The following is a 10,227-nucleotide window of genomic DNA, read 5'->3' as shown; positions in this document are numbered from 1 at the left end:
TCATGTAGGCAACGTGATGGGGCCTTGACATCTACCGTTACTTAAATCCCACCAATTTATTATATTATGAACCTCTTGTAGCAATGACTCTCAATCCCAACAGGAACCCTAAAAGCTTTGGCTAAATCACAGCTCCCACAATCACCCACGTTATTATTCAACAAGAGAGGTGTAGGAACTATAGCTTTGTGATCTACTAAAAGCAACAGGTGTTTTCAAGTCAATGTCTTATTGCAGCCATTCGTAAGTGGGTTTATTAATGTCTTTTAGTGCAATAATAATAATAGCTATTCACCCTACTACAACTCCTGACTACCACCCGTTGCCCAACAATTATTTTAAGCTAGATTTCAAGGTATCAAAATTAGTTATAAAATAGAAAAATATATTATAATTTATTAAGTCCCGGTAGCTTAAGTATGAGGTCACCAGAGAGGCGCAGGCCACCCTGCAAGGTAGTACAGGTAGGGGTATCTTTGATAGTTCTGGTAGAAGCTGAGGAGTGATGTTCTGCTGATGTTTGTGTCTCTGCACTGTGCAGGGTGAGCTGAGGACTTCTCTACCTCCTCCATATCAGTGGCCAACTGCTTCCTCTTGGTCTTGTACCTCCTGTTCTGGAACCAGATTTTCACTTGGGTCTCTGTCAGCTTCAGGCTCTTTGCAAGCTGGGCTCGCTCAGGGGCGGACAGGTACTTCTGGCTGGAGAACTTTCTTTCCAGCTCTATGACCTGGGAGTGAGAGAAGGCTGCCCTGGATCGTTTCTGTTGCTGCTTTGCCAGTTTATTTTCCACAGCGGTTATTGGCTGAGCCGTGTCTAGCTCCAGATTTTCATCAGCTGAGGAAAAGAGAGATGGAGTTAATAAAAGAAATATACAGTGAATTGTTTACTTTCCTATAGCATAATATAAGATATTAAAGTCACCATGAAGTAGTTCCGTGGCCATATAAAGACTATAAATAGGGGGACATAAGTATTTTTTTTAATAATGCACAAGCTTCAATAGTTCATGTTACTAAGTGACATCACTATATATGATGATATCATTAAGCACTATATCTGATAAAGAACAATATTTGCTTTTGTATATCAGAGGCAAGCTGGTCACGGTATAACAATTGAAAAAGTAAATTCTATAACTGCAGGGGTCGGAAGGACACAGTTGTGGGCACTATTAATATATATGCGCATGATATTCTAGAAAAATTATATTTAGATCCAGCTGCCTTAAATGTATCACTTCCATAAGCATCGATAATCTGTTGTTTGTCCTAAAAAAACTGTTTTATTTTATTATATAATTAAAAAAATAAGTAATAAGTTCCTTTAATTAAAGGAATACAACATTTTAAAAAAGGGACACATGCACAAGAAGGAAAGATTTGACGAGCACTCCATTCACTCGTTCGATTAAAAGAAGTAAATGTTTATTTCAGCATATTAAAAACATCCATTCCCTGACGTGTTTCGTATCATCCGATACGTAGTCATAGGTGACGTCCCTGCAGACAAGGGACTGTGGACTTTCCTGTTTCTGAACTACTGATCCCCACATCCCAGCTCACCTATGTGGAATGGCAAGAAGTAGGCTATCACTGACCTTCCATATGGCTGTGGTGGATCTCTGCAGGTTGGGAAGATGATTGTAGCTTTTCTGATGCGTATTTCTCCTCTGTGTCCCTCAAGGATGAATCCTGGTCTTGGTCTGTCTTTGGGAAGCCCAGGCTCTTCTCCTTGCTCCCAGGTCCCATATGTGACAGAATGTCTTGGATGAGGAAGGATCTCAGTGGCTTGACTGGATGGGACATGTCTTCTGTTCGCAGCTTGGACATCCTCGCTATGCTCTGGGCTGGGATATTAGAGGCACCAAACCTAATTCTCGTGAGTAAAACAGGCAAGGGGAGAAGCAACTTCAAAATGTTTTAGGCTTTTGAAATAAAAACGTTAAATGTCTTTTCAAGGGGAGGGTGGTTAAGTTCTATGCTGCTAGCTACCCTATCTTTGCCCACCAACTCGCCTTTCCCTCTGCTCTGTCATATCCCTAACAGCCTCTCCATCTCCAGTTCATATAGCTCTCCAGTATTAAACCAGCCTTCTGCTGATTGGCCAGCATTACACCCCTGCCTTCCCACAGACTGCCCCACACAGGTACTGCAGCTTATGTTACACCCAGGGGAGGAATCACCAAATCCTTATCTCTCCCCTCCCTGCTGGAACAGCTACTGTGCAAGACACTGCTACTTTGTGCTCCCATAAGCCGGACAGCTCCATACTCCAATTCATGTGTGTGTGTGTGTACGTATGTATATATATATTTACAGGTTGAATGCCATTCACATATAATATATATATATTCATCAAAACTGGAGCACTCTTGTAGAGAAAATTTCCCTGATGAAAGTTCCTGTGTGGAACTGAAACGTTGGAATCAGTAAACCTAAATTTTTCTTGCCTCAAAAACTTTGCTATTAACTCACCTTAGTACATATATATATATATATATATATATATATATATATATATATATATATATATATATATATATATATATATATATATCTGAACGAGCAGGAACGCACGACCATGAATGCTGCAAGGGCCGGGTGCCAGTATGTAAACACATACAAAATCCCTCCAATGACGGCACTCCAGAATCAGTCACGCTTGAGTCAGTAGATAACGATCATAATGGTTTATTAAGGTACAGACCTGTGTGGTATCGAAACGTTGGTCCACCTTATTAAACCTTTATGATCGTTATCTACTGACTCAAGCGTGACTCATTCTGGAGTGCCGTCATTGGAGGGATTTTATATATATATATAAAATATATATATATATATATAAATAAATATATATATATATACATATATATATATATACACACACATACAAATATATACACATATATACATAGAAGATATATAGTGATGGCACTCACAGGATTTTTACACAAAAAAACAAAAAATATAAAATGGAAAATGTTTATATTAGTTTATTGGACTAATACATTTTTTCCTTTTTATACTTTTTGTCTACAAATCCTGTGAGTGCCAGCACTATGTATCTTCGTTATACTTTCCTGCATGAGCACCCAGGTCTCGACTACATTCAGGGTCCATATACGCTGTTCCACATATATACATATATACATATAAATACATATATACATATAAATACATATATACACATATATATATATATTTTTTTTTAGATTGGTACCAGAAAGACCATTACAGCGTTCTTACAGTGATTGCCAGACTAAGCTGTTTAACTAACACAATAATTGTCATCATTAGCAGCATAATGAGCTTAAAGAGTCCTCAGGCACTGGCACATTAGTGGCTATCCTCTCACTCATCCTTGCATATCCATGTACCATTTGTTTACAGGGTAAACATTTCCTACTCCATGTAAATCTGCTATGGGTGTAATTTGGATGGATGAAGTCGATCCCAATGTACTCTCATTGTATGGCCATACCCTCATACAGAGAAGAACCAATGAGGATTCCAGCCAGTTTCAAGTTAATTCGGACTGGCAGGTATCCCTCTAGTTGCTGCTTGACTACATTTCCCAGAAACCCCTGTCAACAGCAAACAACATGCAGAGGTCCCCACATGGTCAACATAAATACTTATGACCCCCTTTGCAAACAGTTTACTACTATATTATTGTATATAATGGCAGTGTCGGACTGGGATGCCAGGGGCCCACCAGAAAACCCTAGACCGGGCCCACCAGAAAACTTTAGACCATGGGCCCACTTTCCAAACTATTATTCCTCTCTTCATTTAACCTCTTTATTCTCCTAGTTTTTTATATCTCCTTACTATACTCTAGTCTTTCAATATTAAGCCTATTTTGAAGAAACAGGGAATGACCATGAAATAGACTAAATGGTTAGAAGCAAGAGGGCCCACTGACACCTGGGCCCACCGGGTGTTTTCCTGGTTATCCCGGTGGGCTAGTCCGACACTGAATTATGGTACGAATATTATGCTGTGCACCCTAGTGCAGATGCAACCCCTGTAACTATAAGGGAAGCATGCCCTATGCATCCTGGAAAGTCCAAGAGCTATGGAGGCTCAGTGAGGCACTGAAAAATAAGAAATATAAGAAATAAATTATTTCCAAAAATTAGGGGCCTTAAAATGAGTTTTCTGTTTAGTTCTCTGTATGCCACAGGACTGCAGTCCCAACTGACCAATTACTCTTCAGATTTCCGTTTGCTTCAACCAATTGTGCTGTTCTAAACTACAACTCCCATCAATCTCTGTTAGCCAATGATTGGTGAGAGCTGTAGTTCAGACATTGTGCCTGCTGGGGGTTCAGAAGAAATGGAGTTTAGGGGGGTATATTGCTATAAACCCACCCAATCTCTATTCCTCATGGTGAGGGGCAGATTTGTTTTCTCAGGTGCACATGGTCTATAACATGTATTCACTCCCCAGAATGCTTTTCTGGTTACAGCTATCATTAGTCATTGGCGACAATATTTAATTATAGTTCAGGTAATTACAGCACCCAGTGCCTGCACAGCCGCACGCTTGGGCACAGACAGCCTGTCACTGGTCAGACTTGCTTCCTGGGCATAATCCTTATTGTACTCGTCTTTGCCTTTCAGTCTCAGCCTCTTGGGTTGCTTCCTTTTCACATGTAGAAACTCTTTCCACTCCAGGGGTTTCTGGATTAGAGCTGAATAATTATATATACATATGTATATGCTTTTCCCTGCTATAAACAGGAACATTGAAGTCAGACTTGTATTGTGTCTGGACAGTGCTAATATCTCTCCCATAGGGAAGCGAGGCCAATTCTGTGCTCTTCACTCACAGATATTTTATAGGAGTTTTGGCACAGAAGAAGGTTTCTGTTGTTGCAGAAATAGCAGAGATCAGAACAGCAGGCTGCAAGTCTGGGGCTGCCACCTTGTGCCAATGCTAAATCTAAAAGTTTGTGATAAAATCAATGGTGCACCAAAAAGGAGTTCACCAGTTAAGGTGGCCATACACAGCCAAATTCACTTGTTTGGTCAGGTTGCCAAAACCAACCATATACCAGGCCAAATCAGGCTGATTCAATTGTTGGCCCTAGGGCCCCATTCATGGGCAGATAAGATAGGATAAATAAAACAGCAATTCCTGGCCATTCAACTATGCCTTCCAAAGTTATGTACCTTCATATTCCCTACACATACGTCATGAAGCCAGAAAAGTATGATTGCACAGAGAAGAAGGAGTCCTGTTGTTACTGACATAGAGCAGGTGCTACTAATAGGGCTTAGTGCAGTCAATATATTACACTCTTATAAAGGAGCCCCCCTTCGTCTCCCCCTAATATTATATCCAATCAACTATGATCAAGCTCAATCCTAAATCTTGCCATTTCAGAGCATAGGAGGGTGCTAAATGCCTTATTAAAGCCAGGATAAGCTTTAGCCACTGCTCCACCCTGATCTATCACGTTAGTTAAACAATTTTAAAGAATTCACTAGATTTGTGTGATATTATCTTCTAGCAGTAAAACCACGCTGCTTTGGATCCTGTAAGCCATTATGTGACTTAAAGTGCTCAACTGTATTATGTATTTATTTCTTTTAATGGATCCCTTTGGTTTCCCCGCTATTGCAGTAAGTTGCACAGGTTCCTAGCTGCCGTGATCTGCTCCAATACCTGTTTTATAAACCCTTCAACCCCTTATAAACCCTTCAACTGTAAATACTCTGGGCCAATAGCAACCCTATGGCCCAGAGCACAAGGGGCATCTATCTCTACAAAGGCCAAAAGAATGTTAGTATGTACTGTATACTGTATAAAGGACCCATTAATTGAACAGACATATAATTCAATCAAATACAAATCAATGTTTAGATGGCACCCATCTCTGAAAAGTAGAGAAGAACTGGAAAATGTCTAAGGAAGGGCAAGCACACCATTTAAATCAATGGATGATCTAACTTAGGGTGTCTGGAGTGTATCCTATAGCCATATTCAGCCTTCCAAAATAATTGTATGGCCCAAGCATGCCCAGGATCTCCATAGTCCATTCTGTATGACATTATTTTCTATAATAATCTGGTGTGAAATAGCGCAGCATGGTATATCTTGGATAACACTGATCTATTGTAGACTAAAAGTCTTGACAACTGGCGTTTTCTACCTAGGAAGAAGCCACCTCAGAGGGGGAAATAGAATAGCAGAAGAGAAAGAGATGAGACATTAAAACATAAGGAGGAAAGGGGTTAGATGGGCTGGGTGCAGGGGTGTAACTACAGAGGAAGCAGACCCTGCCCGGGAGGCATAGGGGGCCTCATAAGGCCCTAATTAATGAGTGATTTTAATATATATTGGTAATATAGGGCAACCACTGGATATTCTGGGAGCCCTTAAATTATTTTTCTGTGGGGCCCAGTAACATCTAGTTACACCACTGGTTGGGAGAAAAGAGAACAGGAATAAAAGGAACATATCTAATCTAGGATTAGGTAGATGAGAGAATGGGAGACTAAAGAACAACATAACAATTAGGAAAAAATATTTTGGCACAACTTTTCTAATACAGTATATCAAAAAACCCCAGCGGTGCACCTACTATTTCAAAGCATCATGCTGAAGGGATTGGGCAATAGTAAGTCCAAATGGTCAGCTGAGGGCCCCATTCACAAAGAATTAGGCTGCTAACATAATGAGCAGATTGGAAAATCATTTTGAATGGCAGCGACTTTGTACTGACCTATCAGAGCTCCTGATGGGCAAAGGACCTAAAACAAATTTTACTTTAGGTCTAAACAACATAAAGTGTTGGTAACAGCAGCCCCTCAATATCAGTTTCTCTGGGAGGGCTCTGTGGGGGGGGGGCATGCATTGGATCATGTCATTTGGCTCTGCATGGGCCCACCTTGTGAATGAACAGATTAATCCAATTTTGCTCAGCATTTTGGTGGGCAGATATCAACTTGTTAGACCACCTCGAGGAATTTATATGTATGGCTAAACTATTTAAGTTATTTTTTGGCCACCATCTTTGATGTGCATTTACTCAATAAAAATCACTTCCTTTCATGCAAAGAAGCATTTCCTTCTTTGGTCCTTAATGTGACGAGCACCAAGCATAATCCTATACTGATGCACTTACTAATGGTATCATTGGGCTAACCCATCTGTATCTCATTAAAGGATATTGGCCAAATCGTACATTGCATGCCTATGCTGGAATAGGGGGATCACTGTTTTTGCTGGAGACCCTTCCCTCCCTATTCTTGCCAGACCTGTATGGGACACACATTAATGCTATCCAGCATTTCCACCACTGTTTATCACCCCACTGAGGCCATTTTGTTGCCGATTTATGAGGCAATTGACACCATATTGTATTTAGTGAGCCTTCCCCATGTCATGGCCTCTGATCTCCACTCTCCTGGTTCCTGGGAGCTAATTACAACAATCCAAGCTCACCCTAAGACTACACAGCAGCCAGTCTGGGTGGCCTCATAAGGGTTCAACACCAGTCTGCTCAACAGCTTAAAGTCACCTTGGCCTGCAACACATATTGCACTGTTTGTTTGGGATGTTGTGCACCCAGAGAGGGGAGGGCAGCTCCACTCCCATGTTCACTGGAATAATAGGCAGACCTTTGAATCTTATTGTATGGTGGGATATTGACTTTTAATGCAAATTAATGTTCCTTTCTTTGGACTTTTGGTGGTCTATAGTGGAGCATATTTGAATACCAATATTAGAAATGTTATTTGGGTGTGTGACTTTCAATGGTGCAAGCTGCAAACTTTGTATAAGAACTATGACTACTAGAAACCAGAAAATTTACCATAGTTCTAGGAATTGGAGTTCAGCAGCATCAGTATAGCAAAGCAGTTGTACAGTATATTTGGCTTCACTTTTTACTGGGGGTTTATCAATGTTCTGTTCCATCACTTGTGTTTACCACCCCATGCTGTTGTAGAATTACTATTACTATTAACTAACTGCAGCATTGAGTATTGTCCTGACCAGCTAAAGTCTGTCAAGAGGACCTTGGGAATCATATTCCAAAAGCAGTGTAGAATCCATAGGTTAGATGCAACTGATTTAGGTAATTCCAATTCCAATGGTTGCAACCCATCTTCCAGTGGGCCCTTATTTTATTTAAATCTGACTGCTAGATGGTCACAGATATAATTATATTAAGCTGATATGGACTGTGCCGGACTGCAAGAAGACTCTGGCTCACACATACGGACTCATTCTGGCCCAGAACATTGGCATATGTTAGACCAGTATTGCCACACTGGCTAGTATTGTCTACCTATGTGTGTGGCTCATGTTTTTATTTGGTTTACCCTGGGAGAATGGGGCTGCCATACAGTGACAGGCAATCAGTGCCCCCCCCCCGGTGAGTCCATTTATTAGCTAAACATTGCATGGGGTGGCAGGTTCCCTGAGGGGTAAGGAGATGAGGCAAGGCAGCCTTAGTTTGGCCATGCATGGCCTGTATTACCTGGTATTTTTATATTAACATTCAGATATGGTGTTCTGTACTTTCTCCATTACCTTGGTGGCCTATGTGAGCCTGCTACTGGGCACTGATAGATTCCCTGCAAGGCATCATATGTTTGTAGGGAGGTAGAAATTAAAGCAAAGTTATACCACTCACTATGAGAGCCAATTGCTAGTTGCAGTCCCACTCACTGTGAGCCAGGGTCACTCAGAGGGACAGTCCCATTGGATGCGAGGGAGGGTCATTTTTGTAGGTAGCTTTGAGGTTACTCACTTGGCACATTTCCATCCACTCTTAGGTACTGTCAGTCATTGGGGCAGCCTTACTCACATTCAGTCACTTGGGGTAGCCTTACTCACTGTACTGTCAGTCATTTGGGGCAAACTTACTTACTGTCAGTCATTTGGGGTAGACTTACTGTCAGTCATTTGGGGTTGCCTTACTCACTGTCAGTCATTTGGGGTAGCCTTACTCACTGTCAGTCATTTAGGGTAGCCTTACTCACTGTCAGTCATTTGGGGTTGCCTCACTCACCGTCAGTCATTTGGGGCTGCCTTACTCACTGTCAGTCATTTGGGGTAGCCTTACTCACTGTCAGTCATTTGGGGTTACCTTACTCACTGTCAGTCATTTGGGGTAGCCTTACTCACTATCAGTCATTTGGGGTAGACTTACTCACTGTGAGTCATTTGGGGTTGACTTACTTACTGTCAGTCATTTGAGGTTGCCTTATTCACCGCCAGTCATTTGGGGTAGCCTTATACACTGTCAGTCATTTGGGGTTGCCTTACTCACTGTCAGTCATTTGGGGTAGCCTTACTCACTGTCAGTCATTTGGGGTAGCCTTACTCACTGTCAGTCATTTGGGGTAGCCTTACTCACTGTCAGTCATTTGGGGTAGCCTTACTCACTGTCAGTCATTTGGGGTAGCCTTACTCACGGTCAGTCATTTGGGGTAGCCTTACTCACTGTCAGTCATTTGGGTTAGCCTTACTCACTGTCAGTCATTTGGGGTTGCGTTGCTTACTTTTAGTAATTGGGGTAGGCACTGTTAGGTATTGGAGTAACCCTACTCATTGTCAGTCACTGGAGCAGCCCTACTCACTGTGTGATAGTCATTGGATCATTCTTGGGAGCAGTCCCACTCACCAATGTTGGAGTGGGCCTACTAATCTGGCCCTTTCACTAACCAAAAACTCATGTCAGTCTTTAGGCACAGTGCCCTCTCAGAGATGTCAAATATCCCCATGTTATTAGGATGATAATTGCCCACTCACTGCATTTTTGGGACCTTATTTCAGTCGCACTGCTTAGTATGAAGAGGAATCCTGGTGAAGCAAATCCAGAACTGGATCATTAAAGCCCTAATGAATTGGTTTAGTTGGTTTAGGTGATATCTGGGCATTGTCTGTGTAGCAGTGACACTCTCTAGGGGCATGCCCAGTAATTGTGAGGTAGGGTCAGACGAAGAAGGCAAATAGTTAAAGAACTATAAAAAATAAATAATGTAGACCAATTGAAAAGTTGCTTACAATTGGCAATTTTATAACTGGCTAACAGTTAACTAAAAGGTGAAAAACCCCTTTAATGCAAGTTGTTGCATTTTGTGTGCTCAAAATACATGAAAACATATTAAGTAAATGCCGTCAATATATGAAAACATATTAAATTCATTTACTTGCCTTTAGACATTCAATATAAAGGCAAAACTACGCATTGTGACCTGTTCAGCT

General features: G+C 41.3%; 1 protein-coding gene across 1 annotated transcript; it reads right to left on the bottom strand.

Annotated features, from left to right (window-relative positions):
• Positions 1–425: 425 nt before the first annotated feature.
• nkx3-1.S (NK3 homeobox 1 S homeolog) lies at positions 426–1,830 on the bottom strand. Its single transcript, NM_001085700.1, has 2 exons — positions 1,599–1,830; positions 426–835 (listed from the first exon to the last, which is right to left on the bottom strand). The coding sequence occupies exons 1-2, from the start codon at positions 1,828–1,830 to the stop codon at positions 426–428; spliced, it is 642 nt and encodes a 213-aa protein (NP_001079169.1).
• Between the last annotated feature and the right edge of the window lie 8,397 nt (positions 1,831–10,227).

The sequence above is a fragment of the Xenopus laevis genome, chromosome 3S (assembly GCF_017654675.1).
Source record: "Xenopus laevis strain J_2021 chromosome 3S, Xenopus_laevis_v10.1, whole genome shotgun sequence".
Lineage (NCBI taxonomy): Eukaryota > Metazoa > Chordata > Amphibia > Anura > Pipidae > Xenopus > Xenopus laevis.
The sequence above is the reverse complement of the archived record's forward strand: the minus strand, read 5'-3'. Positions and strand labels throughout refer to the sequence as shown.

What these genes read in the sequence shown, in the direction of transcription:
- nkx3-1.S (NM_001085700.1), bottom strand. Translation starts at nt 1,830, where the DNA reads ATGTCCAAGCTGCGAACAGAAGACATGTCCCATCCAGTCAAGCCACTG. An exon ending in CCACCACAGCCATATGGAAG is followed by an intron (nt 836 to 1,598) that starts GTCAGTGATAGC and finishes TCTTTTCCTCAG; the next exon opens with CTGATGAAAATCTGGAGCTA.